The sequence below is a fragment of the Schistocerca nitens genome, chromosome 11 (assembly GCF_023898315.1).
Source record: "Schistocerca nitens isolate TAMUIC-IGC-003100 chromosome 11, iqSchNite1.1, whole genome shotgun sequence".
Taxonomy (NCBI): Eukaryota; Metazoa; Arthropoda; class Insecta; order Orthoptera; family Acrididae; genus Schistocerca; species Schistocerca nitens.
The window spans coordinates 73,625,308-73,646,890 of record NC_064624.1 but is presented as its reverse complement, the minus strand read 5'-3'; the positions used below and the strand labels follow the sequence as shown (position 1 = coordinate 73,646,890).

Genomic DNA, 21,583 nt, shown 5'->3' with positions numbered 1-21,583 from the left:
GAAAACTATGTGTCAGACCGGGACTCGAACCCAGATCCTTGCCACTTTTAACTAAAAATCTTAATTGTAATGAATTAAAAATTCTGAGCTAAGGCCATCATTCAACAGCGGCTGCCTGCAACAATCAACCCCTGAGATTAGAAGTCAAAAACGAATAAAATTAACGTGGCAAATCATGTACAGTGTATGCATGAATGGAACATTATTAACACATCCTTCGAATTGCTTACATAAAGCAAGAAATGAAAAAATGACTGTACAGGTATACCCATACACCTTGTACCGAACATTATATATATATATATATATATATATATATATATATATATATATTTTTTTTTTTTTAAAGCTCCGTCTTTAGGCCACAAGTGGCCCTTCCGGGACCGTCCGGCCGCCGTGTCATCTTCCGAGGAGGATGCGGATAAGGAGGGGCGTGTGGTCAGCACACCGCACTCCCGACCGTTATGACGGTATTCTTTGACCGAAGCCGCTACTAATCGGTCGAGTAGCTCCTCAATTGGCATCACGAGGCTGAGTGCACCCCGAAAAATGGCAACAGCACATGGCGGCAGGATGGTGACCCATCCAAGCGCCGGCCACGCCCGACAGCGCTTAACTTCGGTGATCTCACGGGAACCGGTGTAGCCACTGCGGCAAGGCCGTTGCCTGCATATATATATATATATATATATATATATATATATATATATATATATATATATATAGGGTGTCCCAGCTATCTTTTCCACCCAAAATATCTCAGGAACAATAACAGCTATTGGAAAAACCTTTCACCGGTATCAATCTAGGGCTGGGGCCCATGAATGTACATATTTGGAAACATTCTAAAACGAAAGCATATGTGTTTTTTAACACAAACTTATGTTTTTTTAAATGGACCTCCTATATTTTTTCTTCAGCAATCCATAGCATGCCAAAGCACATACACAGTGGCGTTGATTGCATCGCAATACTCCCATTACATCCCGAGATATTGAGACGCGAAGTTGACGCTTGAAACACCCGACATGCGCTGCTAGCACACGTCCTGAGGCTCAGGCGTGAACCCCACGCTGCCCGCAATCGCAGCAGGATGGCAGCAGACCGTATTATTCGTTTCGGACCTCTTGATAAGTATGGAAGTGTGATTACGCGTGTCAATCACATCGCGATTACGGGCAGCATGGGGTTCACGCCTGAGCCTCAGGACGTGCGCAAGCAGGGCATGTCGGGTGTTTCAAGCGTCAACTTCGCGTCTCAATATCTCGGGATGTAATGCGATGCAATCAACGCCATTGTGTATGTGCTTTGTCATGCTATGGATTGCTGAAGAAAAAATATAGGAGGTCCATTTAAAAAACCGTAAATTTGTGCTAAAAACACATATGCTTTCGTTTTACAATGTTTCCAAATATGTACATTCATGGGCCCCAGCTCTACATTGATACCGGTGAAAGTCGTTTTCGAATAGCTGTTATTGTTCCAGAGATGTTTTGGGTGGACAAGATAGCTGGGACACCCTGTATGTAAATATATGTGTGTTTGTGTGTGTGTGTGTGTGTGCGTGTAATAACTTGACTTGTGGCTAAGCCATTTCTCGGCAGTATTTTTTCTTCAATGATTCAATGAGTATTAGTCCGGCATTGAGCAGGATAATGACTGTGGAGTTTTACAATATATATATATATATATATATATATATATATATATATATATATATATATATATATATATAGAGAGAGAGAGAGAGAGAGAGAGAGAGAGAACATTTTATCAGTTCTGTGTTGATATGTGGATTGAAGTTGGATTGAAGTAAATCATACAAATAAAACTGGAGAATGCATCAATAGCCACAAAACAAAGAATTTTGCTTTTATTGCAAGAAAGTGAACATCTGATATTTATGTTAATGATGAAAGTAATTTCTTTAAAGTTGTTGTACATGAAGGTGATTTGTACAAATCTGTGTTAACTTTATGTGTAATAAAATTATGACTTGAAAGATGAGACAGCTTGAGATATACAGTCACGAATCGTAGCCCATCGTCACAGCTTTACTTCTGCCAGCACCTCGTCTTCTGTATTGCAAAGTTAACAGAAGCTCCGCTGACAAACTTGCAAGAGTGGCGCCCTTAGAAGGAAGGATACTGCAAAGAACTACAGCCTGCAGGATTGTTTGCTGAATGGATTTTGTACAGAGTATACGCTAATTTGAAACTTCCTGGTAGCTTAAAACTGTGTGCAGGTCAGAAGTTCTGGAATAGAGTTCCGGTCCAGCTTACAGTTTTAGACTGCCTTGAAGGTTCAAATCAGCTTGCACTTCGCACACAGCGAAAATTCATTGAGGAAACAATAACTCAACTTGTGGCTACGCCATTTCTCCTGAGTATTTTTTCTTCGAAGAGTGTTAGTCCGGCATTGTGCAGGAGAGCGTCTGTCGAGTTTTGCAGTAGGGTGCCAGTCCAGTTTCGATTCCAGTCCCACTCCAATACTCATTTTTGATCTGCCAGTAGGTTGTTCTCTGGATTAACTGATGGAACAGTTCCAATAATGCTATTTATCAAGACTGGGACGACAGCTGAAAGCAAGGTGACGATTAATTGATGAACGTGAATGTAGCCTAACGTCAAATAGTTCCGTTTCTCCCGTCCACTGTTACTAATGCAGCAGTTGAGGAGAGTACGATTTGATTACGTAAAGTATTTAAAGATCGTCATTGCATCTCCAGCACACCTGAAAGTCCACAGATGCACCATTTACGAGGTTTGCTTACCTCGCGTCTTGCAAAGTTCTTTCAACGTTCCAACTGGTATTCCTACAATCCAAAACTCGTCATTCCGTGTAAACACACAACCGATTTACGAGGAGTTGGAATGCCCTATCCCGACCATGTTAAATTTAGTGACTTGGCTTCCCTGTATTACACGAACCACTGTACCCACTGAAATGAAACTTTTACAGCGCATTAAACTGTATGTTCCGAGTCTACTGAACTACAGTAGTGGCATTTCAGCCACTGCTTTCGGAAATACAACTTTTTAACTACACGGTTAAAATTTTGGGTACTTTTTTGAACGTTATCCTAAATAATTTTAATTATACATATCTTTATGTTCTTCTTTTAGTTCAATATGTATGTTATTACTCCCTGAAAATTTGAATACTCCACTCGAAATAGTTTCTGTGTTTTAGAGAACAATGCAACAGAAAATGTAAACTTTCAGGGACGTCTTCTAAAGTTTCAGAAGACTGTAACTCACTTAACATATGCTTTTTTTTTAGTCACTCAGAGACACCCTGCACCATACTGTATACCATCCTCTCGAACTTTTTCCAAGTTTTTTCCTCTTTTCTTCTTTCTGGACTCCTTATTGGTCAACTGAGCTGCATTCTCAATGCGAATCCTGTCCATCCATTCAAGTTCTCTGATGCAGCACGCTCACGGATTAATTCCCATATGCTGTAGCACTTTCACCCTACCGATGTTGCCATCATTAAAAGCAATAATAGCATCACTGAGCCCCCCCCCCAACTTTAGTGTCTTCATTCCAACAAAAACATTTATTGTTATGCGATTCCATATAAGATTATTAAACTACTCGTTGGGATTTTGAGTCTGACCATGCAGACAATTGTTCAGTAATTCAGGATTTGCCAGGTCTCTGTAAACAGGTTTTATGATGTCCATGACTGCTGCTGGGATGGAATGTTTAAGGCTGTACGAACTGTTTGAGTACTGCGCATTGCGGTAATTGCACCATGAACCAGGCCCAGGAGGCAAAGGTGATGTGGTGGTTTCTCTTAAGTGGACAGTCTGTCGAAATATATAACCGATAATTCCTGCTTCATTTTCAACAAATCCTTAGTATTATTTCTAATGGCCATCCCATAATACTGCTGTAGTTAAGCAATTATTTTGTCCCTCATCCTGCCTCCTATGGTTTTACCATCAGAAAGTTTCTTGTCTCTCAAACTGTGTTTCAACTTCCTCAACTTGGTGCCCATCCTATTCTGCCATGACCTTCATAACACATAAATCCACAGCCTTCTATATAAGAAATTACAAATTTTACTAGATCATGAAGTAATGCATGCAAAAATTTTAACATTTTCAACCGGCTTAGATTATATTCAAGAAAACAAAATAAAATACTTCCCATGTGCGTTTATAAATTGCAAACTTTATATTGACGTAAAAATACGAAAGTGTGAAAAAAATTCCGTTCTAACTCCCCTTAAATAACGGAATGGCAAAGGGAAAAGATCTGAACGTAACCTTAAAGAAATTCTCGAAATAATGCGATGCCACCTTGTCTTTTAATAGAAAAACCAAGGAGAAAACAGTCTTTAGAGCCAGTCTAAAGGTAAATCTTGAATGTAAGTTCACGGAATCTAGTCATCAAATATAGAGCACCATTTCAAGTTCATAAAATTATCTGCACAAGACTTTAATCATAATTCGAACTCGCACACGCCAATTCACACATAAACGTTTCCCGCGGCACGTTTAACTCACTAAATCACTTTTACGAGAAAACGTAATCAGTCCTCTGCACATAGGTCTACGTGGTGCCTCTCCAGCAACTAGTCACCTGCTGTCTAGTAAACGTTTCTTGAGGCTGATTCATACTTCAACTTCATTTGAATAATATAAAGTATTCACTCACAGCGAGTGCACGTTCTAAGTCTCAGTACTAGTCGACGACTAACTGTAAAGCTGTCTTCAATTTTTTGCTCCTGAGCGCACAGGGTATATTTCTGGCTGGTTGGTTTAGTCGTCTGATGACTGACAACCTCAGTGAAATTCTAATTAAAATATTAGCTTCATTTTGGGGTTACTGAAAACATCGTTATGAAGCTGTCGGTGTGGATAATGCCAATAGCTTAGTTGGAGTCGCATATAAACATTTAATCAGTCAATATTAACAACCGAAGTAATGGTTTCGACGCCAAGCGTCTCAGTGTGAGTCACCATACTCTCTGACTGCTCCAGGATGATAAGCCTCCTGCTCGCATCTCCTTCCTTATCCTCTGTAACCCTCCGTCATTTGATGGGGTGGAAGTTACTAAATGCTTGTTGGTGTACAGCAGCATAAGCCTTTATGCACTGTATGATGAAATCTAATGAAATGAGGATCGATGTGAGTGGCCACCTTTCTGCACTCGTCACAGAGTACTGGAGTTTCCAGAGGCTCTGCACAAATGCTTGGGAGACTACTGCTACGGTAGACAAGTGTCGTAAATGTGCCTAGTTTAGCTAGTAGTGCTGGAGCCCTTACTATGGATGTTATGCGACTGTAGGAATTAAGTGTACCGGTGGAATTTTTGGATGACCTGCAATAAGTGATGATACGAGAACTGTAGCAGATACATCTAAAACCGTGCTCTGTGAACCACAGGAATGATATAAAAGCTCCACTGCTGCTACTGCCGCAGTGTGGCCCTTGACACACCTCTGGTCTTCGACTTCACTTTGACATCCAACCAACAATAACCACAGTAACGTATGCCACCACCTCAGCTCCTTCATCTGCAGTCACCCAGTGGTCCTTCACCAACAGTCTCCTATCCTTTCCCGTCTTCTACACTGTTATGCCGGCCACAACGAACTTCAATTTTGAAACCAACATTACCGCCGCCAAATGCACCAGCGCCACCACCTCCACCATCACCTTCACTGTCCTTCCATCACTAGTGACGTCGCCAGCTCTATCACCAAAACCACAGCCACCCCCAGCATGGTGATCAGCCTCATCACCACCACTATTTACCAGTGACAGAAGTTCCAGTCATATACACCGCCACGGCACTGATACCACTGCTATAAACTCCTGCCAACTTCCATACCTAAACACAAGTAGAGCCACCTCCTATTGGAAAAATCCCCATCCATGCACTCATAAGACTACACAAACGATACAGAGAAGATACTGACTCACTCTACAGCCCAAGAAAGACAACGAACTCACAAAAGAATTCACAAAATTCATGGACATGAAACCAATACATGCACTCAACCACCATCTACTACCTACTTCAACTTTTCAGTTCACCTTCCCGAGCAAAACACCTTGATGCTGTCGCAAAAGAGATGTATATTTCAGAAGCCGAAAGTCTATCACAGGAAATTTAAAGATATTACCCAAACTCATAAATATTCTAAATCATGCCTAGGAAAGGTGTTGTGATTATCAAATCCCTCGATCTCCATGGGTACACCCACCTGCTTTGCAGTCCTCCTACATTTGGTTCCCATGCATTCATCACATCTATCCCCTCCTCTCCACAAACAACACTATGTTCCACATGGCTCACCGACACTTACCATCACAGTCAAGAATGTCAACCTTGAGATCGTGGTCGAGGAGATGATGCAGAAAATCAACTCCTACCTCAACTTACAAACTCGAAGTTTCATCCTCATTGGCTACAATTATGGTCCTACTAATTTAGCCTTTTCTCAGAATCCTCTAGCAAAATTGATCAACTAGTCAGAAACAGAGTCTACATTTACTTCAAGCACTACAATCCATCCAAATCAAAACTACATGAAATCAATTGCCTCCACTATTTTGAGTACAGTGAGAGCCACACGAACCAGTGTAAAAACCCATCAACCTGCCATCACTGCAAATCTCATAATCTCCACCAAGAATGTCTTAACTTATAGAGATACAGTCAGATTTGTTATCATGGCCTTCCAAAGCATGCCGCTTTTCTAGCATCCCCATACCCTACACTAGTTCTCCCCAGCTGCCCAGTCTGTGCTCCATATCAGTATAACCACTACCTACTACTACAACTAATTCTGTGTTTGATGTTGTATCAACCTCAGCAAGATTGCTTCAAATTAAACTTAGTTACATCTACCGACTCCACTTGTCTACTTTTATAAATCCAAATAGTGTATCAGCAGTACTTACACTCTACACCCATTCTCCCTAGCTGCTCAGTCTTTATTCCATCTTGATGTAACTGCTACCTATGCCTAAACCCAAGTGTGCTTTCAACGGCAAACAAGCTCAGTTAGGCCTAGATACTTCCCTATCCCCCTTTGCTAAATCCTAATTTCGTCACAGTAGTACATTATCATTTACTTAAGAACTATTTCAAAACAGTCCAATTGACAACATTCCTATCTTTTTACCTGACCACACTACCTCTATGTTTCCCTATACTCTGCATTGAACCAATAGCCGACACATAGTAGCCATGCTCGATATGGATTATCGAACCATAATTGCCCCATAGTAGTGAGATGGGGAGTAGCAACTGGATACCTAAAGACACCCCCTTTTGTATACATACTCTTTTCAGTTTTGCTGCTGAACACTTCATCCTGAGGACATATTTCAGCATCCTATTAGTCAATTATGCAACTATCTATATTTGTACAAGCTGTCCCATCCAATGTATTTTCCTTGGTCCCATTGACCAGTACTTTTCCTCCCATAAGGTTGTTGCCGATCTGTATGTACATAGCAGTGGACATGCTGAAATTAAGGAGACCTAGTCTGCTTCCTTGACACACCAACCCCAAAGTAACTCCTCTGTCAACCTCCTCAGATGCATAACTGCAGAAATCCTTGTCCCAGTTTGCAATGCTCACGATTCAGTCCAACCATCAATCCCTTCCTACTCACACTCTCCACTTTCACACCCACTCCACAATAACCTGCCTGCGATAAAGCAATAACACCACGGCAAAATCTGGGATGCCTACTGGGAGATTATCTATACCCGAATTGGGAGCAACCTAGCGACCCTCCAGATCACGAAGATCTCCAGTACCACTTTCTTCCTGCAAGAAAGCTTGACCGAAGCTGCCACTGTCTCCCACACACGCATACAAACACATAGAAATGAAGCAGTAATCTCTCTTCTTCTGCATCCAAGACTGGGACACACAACACATCGTTGGCAACTATGAAGACACGACCCAACATCCTTAATGGAAAAAGAGGCCTTGACAGCGACAGACATGCTTTAAACTAATTACAACACCACCCTAAAACTCAAGTGAGCACTGGGCAGCTTACCACACACTTACAAGTCATAGTCCTGTGAACTCCATCTCAAAAATCAACACCTCCTGACAATCTACGTAAAGTAAACTTTTCGCCTGCTACTTCCAAGACAAACTCACTGTCCTAACAAATTGACCGTGACATGGCACCATATGTCCACTAGTGGAGGGATGTTTCCATTGCCCTCTCGCTTCCATCTTGCAGTGTTTACGCACTGTAACAGACGTGGGTAATCTTTGGTGACTCGTGGACGCTATTCACATACTTAGTCTTAAGCTCACGGGCAGGCTCGTCCCGTGACGTGACAGTAGTGCTCGTAAAATCAAAACTGTATTGCCCATGACACTATTCATGGCATAAAGCACTGATATGAATGGCACCAGTTTTCCGATACGCCAGACCAACAAAGTGGGTATCAAAACACAGGTTTTAGAGAACACATTCATTTTGCGTCTACGCTACTTTCACTCGTTTACGTTTACTCATAGGTCGTGAACGGTGTTTCTTTACTTACGGCGTTTTACAATTGGTATCTTAAAAATATCCATTGCAAAATTCTGTAACGCTGTTAGTAAAGATTCAGTTTTCACGACGTGTAAACAAAAGTAAACATCTGAATATCAGATGCCAGGCTTCTTGAAATGTCACCATGGAATAATAAACGCCTAAAACATAACTGATTGCAGCTAATTCACTGTAGGTATCAGGGCTTGCAGTGACCAATTGGGGGAACAATGGACCAGAACTATTAACTAATGTTGCTATGAGAAACAGTAGACAAGAGGTATGGCAAGGACATAGGCAATCTCAGTCGACAGGCAGTTAGGAGTCAGTCTGCTATTTTTGACCTCACGCAGGCCATTACAACGTTCGAAATTTACTATGTAAATGTCTACAAACCCCTATTAGCAAGCATTTTTAGATACTTGTCCAAAAATAGTTTTGACGGCTGATTCCGTATGCATGGGTTGTTTCTCTTAAACTAAATACACTCCTGGAAATTGAAATAAGAACACCGTGAATTCATTGTCACAGGAAGGGGAAACTTTATTGACACATTCCTGGGGTCAGATACATCACATGATCACACTGACAGAACCACAGGCACATAGACACAGGCAACAGAGCATGCACAATGTCGGCACTAGTACAGTGTATATCCACCTTTCGCAGCAATGCAGGCTGCTATTCTCCCATGGAGACGATCGTAGAGATGCTGGATGTAGTCCTGTGGAACGGCTTGCCATGCCATTTCCACCTGGCGCCTCAGTTGGACCAGCGTTCCTGCTGGACGTGCAGACCGCGTGAGACGACGCTTCATCCAGTCCCAAACATGCTCAATGGGGGACAGATCCGGAGATCTTGCTGGCCAGGGTAGTTGACTTACACCTTCTAGAGCACGTTGGGTGGCACGGGATACATGCGGACGTGCATTGTCCTGTTGGAACAGCAAGTTCCCTTGCAGGTCTAGGAATGGTAGAACGATGGGTTCGATGACGGTTTGGATGTACCGTGCACTATTCAGTGTCCCCTCGACGATCACCAGTGGTGTACGGCCAGTGTAGGAGATCGCTCCCCACACCATGATGCCGGGTGTTGGCCCTGTGTGCCTCGGTCGTATGCAGTCCTGATTGTGGCGCTCACCTGCACGGCGCCAAACACGCATACGACCATCATTGGCACCAAGGCAGAAGCGACTCTCATCGCTGAAGACGACACGTCTCCATTCGTCCCTCCATTCACGCCTGTCGCGACACCACTGGAGGCGGGCTGCACGATGTTGGGGCGTGAGCGGAAGACGGCCTAACGGTGTGCGGGACCGTAGCCCAGCTTCATGGAGACGGTTGCGAATGGTCCTCGCCGATACCCCAGGAGCAACAGTGTCCCTAATTTGCTGGGAAGTGGCGGTGCGGTCCCCTACGGCACTGCGTAGGATCCTACGGTCTTGGCGTGCATCCGTGCGTCGCTGCGGTCCGGTCCCAGGTCGACGGGCACGTGCACCTTCCGCCGACCACTGGCGACAACATCGATGTACTGTGGAGACCTCACGCCCCACGTGTTGAGCAATTCGGCGGTACGTCCACCCGGCCTCCCGCATGCCCACTATACGCCCTCGCTCAAAGTCCGTCAACTGCACATACGGTTCACGTCCACGCTGTCGCGGCATGCTACCAGTGTTAAAGACTGCGATGGAGCTCCGTATGCCACGGCAAACTGGCTGACACTGACGGCGGCGGTGCACAAATGCTGCGCAGCTAGCGCCATTCGACGGCCAACACCGCGGTTCCTGGTGTGTCTGCTGTGCCGTGCGTGTGATCATTGCTTGTACAGCCCTCTCGCAGTGTCCGGAGCAAGTATGGTGGGTCTGACACACCGGTGTCAATGTGTTCTTTTTTCCATTTCCAGGAGTGTAATTTAAGTCACAATTTCTTTGTTCATTTTAAAATGTTCGAAAGTCTGAATTACTTGAACTTGGCATATATCGGCTAAGTCAAACTGGAAAAATGCGAACAAGAGAATGGCGAATACCCGAAAATGTATCACGGGCGGCCCTTCACTGTCTTTCTCTGGAGTTTCCACCACAGGCCGGACTGAAACCAGACGCTCGCTGACAGCTGTATGTTGAGAACAGATTGAAACACTGCAGCAATGGCACAAAATAAAAAAGTCCGTGGCCGTGTCCTACCTCACTGCCCATATTTTTCCGACATCTCCCTATTTTTGGTTCACCCCTCATCGCTGCTCAGCCATTCCCTTTGTTTATTGGGAGAAATATGGCTTTTGGAGTTCCATCCTCGACAAACTGGAGCCATTGTCTAGGTTGGAGATGACGGTAGCGTATTAGCGTCGTTTCTCCTGGAGGTGATAACTTTGTTTCCTCGTGTGGTACCTCTATACAGTTTTCGAGTCAAGACCACAGGTTTCCCTGTTACCATTATTTCCGTAAATTAAGTGAATTTAGCTATCCAGAAAGGTGTTACTTGTAATCAGTGTTATAACATCGTTCACTGTCACGATTTGCTCTGCTCACCTGCTGCACAGTACGTCGCCCATTTTCAGATAAAACACCAAGCCAAAAATTTAAGACTAAATGGAATTCAAAAATTTTGTAAATGGCTATTTGCAGTAATCCCCTTCTCCAATACTGTTCACCACATTTTGAATCGTATACACGTATGTCCAACTTTGGCACAGAGAACAACAGCGACGTGATTTTGAATGAAAGCAGTGAGGCCTTGGTAGGTTGCTGGAAGGAGTTGGAATAACATCTGCACACACAAGCCACGAAATGCTCGTAAATTCCGGGGAGGACGGCAATGAGCTCTGACGCGACGTTGAATCACATTGCAGATGTGTTCGGTCAGGTTCAAATCTGACGAGATGGATGACCAGCACATCAACTGTAACTCGCCATCGTGTTTCTCGTACCTAATACTTTTTTAATATTTTGAAGGATCAGCCTCAGTTGCTCAAATTTTCTGGTCTTTGCCTGGTTTCGGCTACATTATCCTAGACTTCTTCAGAAGCATAAAATTACTATAACATGCCAGAGTAAGGATCCGTCAACATTAAAATTAAAACCTGTAGTGAATGTACCTTCTCAGACAATATCATACCAGCCGACTCTGTGTACCTGCAGTGTCATAAACTGGCTTTCTTTCATTCCAGTTTGCATAGAGCGCTCGGTATTCGCCTTTCTGCTAAGGCATTGGAGAACGAATTATTAACAGAGTGAGAGCCGAAAATAAAGGGTATAAACCAGACATTGTAAGACAACTCTATAACAAGAGATTAAATAGCAAGAGCAGCACGACTTCCTCTACATTAGGTACCACGTCAGATGATAACCACGTAAACGTAATCTCCATTCCCTTTATAGGTAAAGCTTCATACAGAATAGGGCGAATTCTAAAGAACCATGGTTATAAGGCAACATATTATACCAATAACAGCCTTAAGAAAAATTTAATCCACTCTTTAAAAATAGTTAAGGACAAACTGTCTCTCTCCAGGGTATATGAAATCACATGCGGTGAGTGCCCTAACTCTTACATTGGCCAAACAGGTAAAACGTTGTCAGCGAGATATAAAGAGCATATGCCAACGAGTGGTGGTAACGGCACACGAGGTTCGACTTTCTCCGAGCACCTCGTCCAAATGGCCCACGCACCAAATCCTCCAACTAATAGTGAGCTGTTGCACTGCGAGGTAAAAGGAACAAGGCTAGATATTCTAGAGGAGATGCAGATTTTTAAATACTTGCTATCCAATGTAGAAAACCTTCTGAACGATCAGCTGCTGCTGAGAAATAAAAATCTTTTTCGAAGGTTTCCAATCTTTGTAGCGTCTGGTTTAATTTATCCCTGTTACATCGACCATCATATTTCTCTCCTGTTTTCCGCATACCATGTTCAGATATCAAGCCTCGCGCTTCCCTTCAAATTTAAGTTTGGCCCACTGCTCTTTCAGGAGAGTTTGGACGCTATTTAACAATTATGCAGCACAGTTAGTAAAACTTATCTGCTTTAAATACTTCTCCTTTCTATGATACGATAACCTTACGAGCATATCGCGTTACTTACAATGATACCTGTGGAAGAAGATTCCCGTCAAAGGTACATTGTAGATTATATGTTAGTACACTTGACCTATGTCGGTCAATAGCACATAAGCGTGATGACGGAGATGTTGTACGCTCCGCCACACTCCAATTAATATGCACGGCCCATGTCGGCCATTAGCATAGATGAATTTAAGAATTATGCAGCAAAGTAAAGTAGAACATAGCTGCTCTAAATATTTCCCTTGTCATGATAACGATAATGTTACACGTGTATCGTGTTACTCACAATGTTACCTATAGAAAATATTTCCCGTCTAACGTACATCGTAGACTATATTTTAGTATACTTAACCTATGACGGTCAATAGGGCGTAAGCGTGATGACGGAGACGTTGTACCCTCCGCCACGCTTTAATTAATACGCTGGACCCATGTCGGTCAATAATAGTTAAGTGTGAAGACAGGGGCGTTGTAAGCCCAGTTACACCCAAATTAAATATAGATAGTGATTAATGTTTTAAATAAGTGAGACAAGTGAGGTGCTCGCTATTAGGCGTGTTCGGTGGGGATACTTTACACGATGACCATATGTGTAGAGATAATCCTTAAACTTTATATACCCAACCAAGTAAATTCCCTACCGTTTATTGCAATTTTCGTATAGATAATACACATAGGGACTTCATCTACATAACGCCTAGTTTGCTTACAATTACGGTTATCAGCTCCCAACACGTGATATACAGACAGCCAAAGATATACAGCCTTGACTCTCCGTATGCGCACACGCACGAGTTGCTATGTGTTCAGTGCAATTCCGCGTGCAACGGTCAGTGCCAACGTAGTTGCCGCTGCCAACTCACCGTGTGGTGAAGAGATGCCACGGTACTATAGGTTTTAATTTTTAATGTTGACTGTGCCTTACTCTGACATGTTACAATAATTTTATGCTTCTGAAGAAGGCTAGATTAATTTAGCCGAAACCTGGTAAAGACCAGACTGAGTATGATCCTTCAAAATACTAGTCTTTCACAGTTGCCGACGGGGGTGCAATAGGCTAAAAATTCTTTCTCGAACCTCTCCATCACACTCCTTCCCCTGTGACATGGCGCATTATCTGGTTGAAAAATGCCGCTGCTGTCGGGAAACATGATCGTCATGGGTGGGTGGTCGGCAACCAGTGTACTATACGCCTTGGGCATCGTGGTGCCTCTTAAGAGCCCCACTGAGCTATGGATGTCCAGGTGAATATTCTCCAGGGGATAATGGAGACGCTGCCAGCCTGTCTCCATGCCACCATACAGTGTCAAGTAGCTGCTCGTCTGGAAGACGACGGAATCGCATTCTTCCATTGGCGTGTGATGAGGAAGGTATCGAAATTCATCAGACCATACAACACTCTGCCAGCATGAAACGTCGAGTGTCGATATTCCCGTGCCCATTTCAGTCGTAGTTCATGATGTCGTGGTGCTAACATTAGCACATGTCTACATGTACATCCATACTCCGCAATCCACCATACGGTGCATGGCGGAGGGTACCTCGTATCACAACTAGCATCTTCTCTCCCTGTTCCACTCCCAAACAGAACGAGGGAAAAATTACTGCCTATATGCCTCTGTACGAGCCCTAATCTATCCTATCTTTGTGGTGTTTCCGCGAAATATAAGTTGGCGGCAGTAAAATTGTACTGCAGTCAGCCTCAAATGCTGGTTCTCTAAATTTTCCTCAGTAGCGATTCACGAAAAGAACGTCTCCGTTCCTCCGGAGACTCCCACCCGAGTTCCTGAAGCATTTCTGTAACACTCGCGCGATGATCAAACCTACCAGTAACAAATCTAGCAGCCCGCCTCTGAATTGCTTCTATGTCCTCCCTCAATCCGATCTAATAGGGATCCCAAACGCTCGAGTAGTACTCACATGGGCCGGCCGTGGTGGCCGAGCGGTTCTAGGCGCTACAGTCTGGAACCGCGTGACCGCTACGGTCGCAGGTTCGAATCCTGCCTCAGGTTTGGTTTGGTTGTCTGGGGGAAGAGACCAAACAGCAAGGTCATCGGTCTCATCGGATTAGGGAAGGATGGGAAAGGAAGTCGGCCGTGCCCTTTCAAAGGAACCATCCTGGCATTTGCCTGGAGCGATTTAGGGAAATCATGGAAAACCTAAATCTGTATGGCCGGTCGCGGGATTGAACCGTCGTCCTGCCTCGGGCATGGTGTTTGTGATGTCCTTAGGTTACTTAGGTTTAAGTAGTTATAAGTTCTAGGAGACTGATGACCTTAGAAGTTAAGTCCCATAGTGAAATAAATAAAAAAATAAAAAGTACTCACATGAGTGGGTCTGTGGGCTGTGGAGGCCCATCGTTATGAGTGTTCAGTGCACCGTGTTTTCAGACACAATAGTACTCTCCCCAGCGTTAAAGTCTGACGTCAGTTTCGCAACAGTTCACCACCAATCCCATTGTACCAGTCTGCCCAGCCTACGGCGACCAACATCTGTAATACGGGGTGGCCGCCCACTCTCCCAAAATCTGACTGTGGTTTCACCTTGGTTTCGCCACGTTTTGAAGACAGTCACTACAGCACTGATCGACCACCTGACAAGTCGATCAGTCTCCGAAGCGCTCGTGCCAACACAATCTGCCCTCGTCAAACTCCCCATTCTGCACAGAGACAGGCAGCTCACAGCCACTACGCACACTACGCACACTACGCACGCTGTTGTCGCCTAGACGGGCTTATATCCACAGTAGGTGGGTGGTCATAATGTTCTGGCTGATCAGTGTATTCTCAGTAGTCTGCGTAACAGGGAAGTATACGTTTCAGTGACAGTGAAATAAACATTCACAAATTATACTGAGTTCCACAAAGGTTTGAGTGTATTTTAGTTTATACCTGTGTATATACTTTCCAGGCCAGTTCTTGGCTTCTTCCACCTTGCCATGCGCTATCAGCTCGCTGACGGATTGCATGTCGAGTACCCAACCGCTCAGTTTCGTGTGCAGCATGTCTCTCACACGTTCCACGCCCTTAATCCATCTGTCGAGTCGGTGATCATTTGTATGGTTAACCTGAGGCAGAGAGCAAATTGTTCAAATCCTTTGCATAACATTCACAAGCAGCAGCCGGTCTTAACTTACACTTACAGACTGCTGTTACATAATATTTAAATTATTGTCAGCGAATGATTATACATTCAGTTTTATGTGGCACTTTAGAGAACAGAAGCTTTCGAAATGTGGTGCTACAGAAGAATGCAGAAGATTAGATGGGTAGATCACATAACTAATGAGGCGGTATTGAATAGGATTGGGGAGAAGAGGAGTTTGTGGCACAACTTGACTAGAAGACGGGATGGGTTGGTAAGAGATGTTGTGAGGCGACAAGAGATCACTAATTTAGTATTGTAGGGCACCGTGGAGGGTAAAAATCGTAGAGGGAGACCAAGAGATGAATACACTAAGCAGATTCAGAAGGATGTAGGCTGCAGTACGTACTGGGAGATGAAGACGCTTGCACAGGATAGAGTAGCATGGAGAGCTGCATCAAACCAGTCTCAGGACTGAAGACCACAACAACAACAATGGCACTTTCAACAATAATGCAAAGTAAATTCCAACGATCTCTTACCAAACACACAGAAATCGCAGCCTCTACCGTCAGGCAAGGTAGCTGCAGATATTTTTAGATAGTTACACTACAAACGTTTGAACCTAAGAGAACATGGCACTATGTCTACATAAAGTGTTCTATGCCTGGCCAGTGTGTCACTCTCCGCCTAACGCGATAGGGAGACTTGGAAGATTTTATTCGAATTTTTGAGCGATTTTCGGAAATATGACGGTGAGATCGTTGACTGTTGTGCCAAAATCTTACTCGGTACTAGTGCTGTGAGGAACACCGAAACGTGTTACGACGGTGTGAATACGTAAGCAATGGGAAAAACCGCACCACGTGAGAAAAGTTATGTGAACTAGTTGTGCACGTAATGGATTTAAGTTTGGCATTTTTGTTGCATTTGCCTGTCGTGTTGTTGCTCGCTTCTACTCAAAATTTTCGTTTGCTGTTCGTCATTTGCATGTTAAAGCCCATTGCTGAACATGTCTCTAGTCTTGCACATTTGAAGGACTCCAGCTGGCATCATGGATCTCACGAGTTACAGGTAGGGAAAATGAGTCTGTCCCACTTTTTGTGGCTGAGGTTGACATAAAAGTAAAATCAGAGGAGATATCTTGAAATATCTGGGTCGTTTATAAAGAAAATTCTACGGAATGATTTTTTTTAATATTCGTTAGGGACATCCATTACGTTCTCCTGGATGGTGAGTGTTCTGCAGAGAAGCGTGTCAGGACTGCTCTTGTTCTGTGCATGCATGAACGGTCTGACGGCGGGGTGAGCATCAGTCTGCGGCTGTTTGCTGACAGTGCTTTAGTATACAGGAGAGTGTCGTCGGTGGGTGACTCTTGGTGGATACAGGACGACCTAGACTTATGAGGCGTGATCAGTGGCAGTCAGCTCTAAATGTAGAAAATGTAAGCTAAAGCAAGTGAGCAGGAAAAACAGTCCTGTAATGTTCGAGTACAGCATTACCGGTGGGCTGCTTGTCACAGACACGTTGATGGGACATTTGAGCACAACGTTGCAGAGTGATATGAAATGGAAGTAACGCATAGTCTCAGTTGCTTAAGAGCCGAGTAGTCGATTTCGCTCTACTGGTAGACACCTACTAAAGTGCAGGTAAGTGGTAAGGGTCCCCACCAGATCGGATTAAAGAGAGCCATCGAAGCAATTCAGAGGTGTGCTCTTATATTAGTTACCTGTAGAGCTGACTAACACGCGAATATTACAGATAGGCTTTTTTTTTTTTTTTTTTTTTTTTTGTCATCAGTCTACTGACTGGTTTGATGCGGCCCGCCACGAATTCCTTTCCTGTGCTAACCTCTTCATCTCAGAGTAGCACTTGCAACCTACGTCCTCAATTATTTGCTTGACGTATTCCAATCTCTGTCTTCCTCTACAGTTTTTGCCCTCTACAGCTCCCTCTAGTACCACAGAAGTCATTACCTCATGTCTTAGCAGATGTCCTATCATCCTATCCCTTCTCCTTATCAGTGTTTTCCACATATCCCTTTCCTCTCCGATTCTGCGTAGAACCTCCTCATTCCTTATCAGTCCACCTAATTTTCAACATTCGTCTATACCACCACATCTCAAATGCTTCGATTCTCTTCTGTTCCGGTTTTCCCCAGTCCATGTTTCACTACCATACAATGCTTTACTTCAGACGTACATCCTCAGAAATTTCTTCCTCAAATTAGGGCCTGTATTTGATATTAGTAGATTTCTCTTGGCCAGAAATGCCTTTTTTGCCATAGCGAGTCTGATTTTGATGTCCTCCTTGCTCCGTCCATCATTGGTTATTTTACTGCCTAGGTAGCAGAATTCCTTAACTTCATTGACTTTGTGACCATCAATCCTGATGTTAAGTTTCTCGTTGTTCTCATTTCTACTACTTCTCATTACCTTCGTCTTTCTCCGATTTACTATCAAACCATACTGTGTACTCATTAGACTGTTCATTCCGTTCAGCAGATCATTTAATTCTTCTTCACTTTCACTCAGGATAGCAATGTCATCAGCGAATCGAATCATTGACATCTTTTCACCTTGTATTTTAATTCCACTCCTGAACCTTTCTTTTATTTCCATCATTGCTTCCTCGATGTACAGATTGAAGTGTAGGGGCGAAAGGCTACAGCCTTGTCTTACACCCTTCTTAATACGAGCAATTCGTTCTTGATCGTCCACTCTTATTATTCCCTCTTGGTTGTTGTACATATTGTATATGACCCGTCTCTCCCTATAGCTTACCCCCACTTTTTTCAGAATCGCGAACAGCTTGCGCGATTTTATATTGTCGAACGCTTTTTCCAGGTCGACAAATCCTATGAAAGTGTCTTGATTTTTCTTTAGCCTTGCTTCCATTATTAGCTGTAACGTCAGAATTGCCTCTCTCGTCCCTTTACTTTTCCTAAAGCCAAACTGATCGTCACCTAGCGCATTCTCAATTTTCTTTTCCATATGCTACGTGAACTCAAATGGAAATCCCTGGAGTGAAAAATGATATAAAAGCTGTTATGGCTCGTATCCCCTCATCCCCTTCTCCTTTCCCGCAAACACATGAGCACCCTGCACATCGTCCACTGACTCGATTCCCCCCCCCCATCCCCCGTGTCTTCTATCCTCTCTACCCCCAGCCTGTTGCCCCACCTCCACCTCCACACCCTCCACCTCCTTTCTCAACGCAACTTTCAGCACCTACCCCTCCCACATGATGAGCTTCCCCCAGATCTCTACCTCTCCTACCAACCATACGTTCACCCTCCTACTCCTCAAGGCTCCCTCTCCCCTCCTCTTCCTTCCCCTAAATGGATTTTCTCCCTCTTACATCCCCCACCCTATCTTGTGCCGCTTTCAGTGTCTCTGCACTCCCTATTGACTTGCCTTCCCTCTCCACCCACATCTCCCATCTCCTGAACCTTGCTGCGCTCCAACCCCCCCCCCCTTTTTTTTCGTTTTATTCCACTCCCTCCAGCCCCTGTCCCCTGCTGCACCTCCCTCTTCACTCTCTTTCCCTCCTCTCAGGTCTCCTCTACCTCCGCAGATCCCTCCTGGCAGTTTGTATTCCTAGTTGCGCTCCATTGCTTACAGTGGTTTTTTAAGTGTCTATCGTCCTGGAGTGTTTTTATACTGTTTCCAACTTTTAACTTGTGCGTGTGACTCCAGTGCATTTTATGTGCTCCACGAATCGTCAGCTGTGTTTTTTTTTACCTTTTTGTCGACAATTTTAACTCGCAGGTTTAGGTCAGTAGCTGTAAGTATAGTCTTGCATCACTGTACTGAACGCATTTCACGAGAATTATCTTAAGCAGTTCCAGGGATAACCAAATGGCGAGCATACCGCATTATATACAATCTCAAGAAGTAGTCAATTTACTGAACGTACAGGTAGAAGTAAGTGACTATTAGGCTGTCACATCATCATCGGTGCTGAAAGACATGAAACGTAGAGAGCCATTTATGCCTAACAACAGTGCTTAGAAAATGATTTAAAAAACGCCTGCGGTCAGCAACAAACATTCAGCACCGGACAGAAGACTACGAGAGGTCTATGCCGTGTTCGCAGCGAGCGACTCATTACAAATTCTAACAAGACGGAATCCTTTCTGAGAAACAGAGTCGGAACCAAGTCAAACCACGCGCGAAGCCATCTTTGCGGATGCGCTACATGAATGTTAAATAAGATCGTATGTACAGAATTGTCAAAAACTGCTGAAAAGTTCTGGACATTACGTAAAATTAATCAACGAAAAAAACTGTCCAGTTGATCATTACGTCCAAACGGAATATCTGAGATGAATAATCATTATTTATTCTATTTCTCATATCTAAATCCCTTTTCATCCCACATGCTAGTCGTACAGGGATGAATGAGGCATCGTTAGAAAGGTTTTTTTCTGCGCATTCTCACACTGCATTCCGCTTTTGCGCTAAAACTTAGTATTTGTGGATAGTTTGAACATAAAAGGGGCTTTTGACTGCAACAGGCAGAAGGCCGCTATGGATGCCTAAATTCATACGCATATTTTACGATCTAGCTTATGAGTAACGAATAAGAGACTCTTTCTTCCTTATTTCCTTATTACAAGTACCATTTTACTTGTTTGAAAGTACTTATTATCTCGGTTATTTATATACAGCATTGTCACAGTTTGTAACCATGAGCACTGCGGTAGTCCATTATCTCTGAACTCGTACAAGTTGGAACTTCTCTAAATGAAAAGACAATCATTTTTGTCATTGTGGCCTTGAATTGTAATTTACCTATTGCTACTGATGCCTATCGTCGTTACTGTGCTTGAAAATGTTTGTCTAGTCAAACTTATAGGTTACGCTGTCATAAAGACAATTCCTTATCTCTGCCCATCGCACAAACCAAGACTAACATTCCCAATGCAAAGCACACGGAAATGTATATACAAAGATTTATCACAAATTCATGACTATTAATTCACGTCGTTCGGCTAATTTTGAAAGATGTTTTCTCTTCGTTCCCACTGCTGCCCTTATAGCAGCAACGAGTACACTTAATCGAAATACTGTCATTATTGAAAACTATAAGAGTGTGAAAGTTTTGCATGGGTCCCCTGGTTAATTATCCAAGTCTACTTTCAAATGTAGCTTAAACGAACAAATAGGCGCTCTCTGTCGTGGGGAACAATCTAGAACGACACACATACATATAAATGACAGTTGAACTGAAAAGCAGCCCAATTCGTCCAGCACAGGAAAGTCCACGGGATGTGACGAGGTGTCCGCTAAATTCTGTATGGAATACGTGTAAGACCTGAACCCCTTTTGGGGAACAAACTGTCGCAGATCTCTGGCACAATGATGTGTGACATGTGACTGGAAAAAGGAGCAGCTGATTCCAGCCTATAAGAAGGGCCGCAGAGCTGACATGTCGTATTACAGAATTACCTCAGACACGCACGTCTTAAGCTTTCTCGCGGCCATCTTGAATCGTAAGCCGCAGTTAGAACTCAATATGTGTTTGTAAATCAAGACTGTCTGTAAATCACGGTCTTTTACATAACTACTGTTTGTAAAGTCCAATAATTACCCACCTTATCTCGCGCATTAAACTTGTTTATATTTGAAAAAAAAAACATCTAGTGACGGTGGTTACATACAGGGTGTTACAAAAAGGTACGGCCAAACTTTCAGGAAACATTCCTCACTCACAAATAAAGAAAAGACGTTATGTGGACATGTGTCCGGAAACGCTTAATTTCCATGTTAGAGCTCATTTTAGTTTCGTCAGTATGTACTGTACTTCCTCGATTCACCGCCAGTTGGCCCAATTGAAGGAAGGTAATGTTGACTTCGGTGCTTGTGTTGACATACGACTCATTGCTCTACAGTACTAGCATCGT

The 21,583-nt window shown here is 43.5% G+C and overlaps 1 protein-coding gene across 1 annotated transcript in view; it reads right to left on the bottom strand.

Annotated features, from left to right (window-relative positions):
• Positions 1-21,583, bottom strand: part of LOC126212659 (uncharacterized) — a 140,709-nt gene that overhangs the window by 33,022 nt on the left and 86,104 nt on the right. Inside the window, exon 5 of the mRNA XM_049940082.1 lies at positions 15,483-15,658. Within this exon, the coding sequence (XP_049796039.1) occupies positions 15,483-15,658 (176 nt within the window). The remainder of the gene's footprint in view (positions 1-15,482; positions 15,659-21,583) is intronic.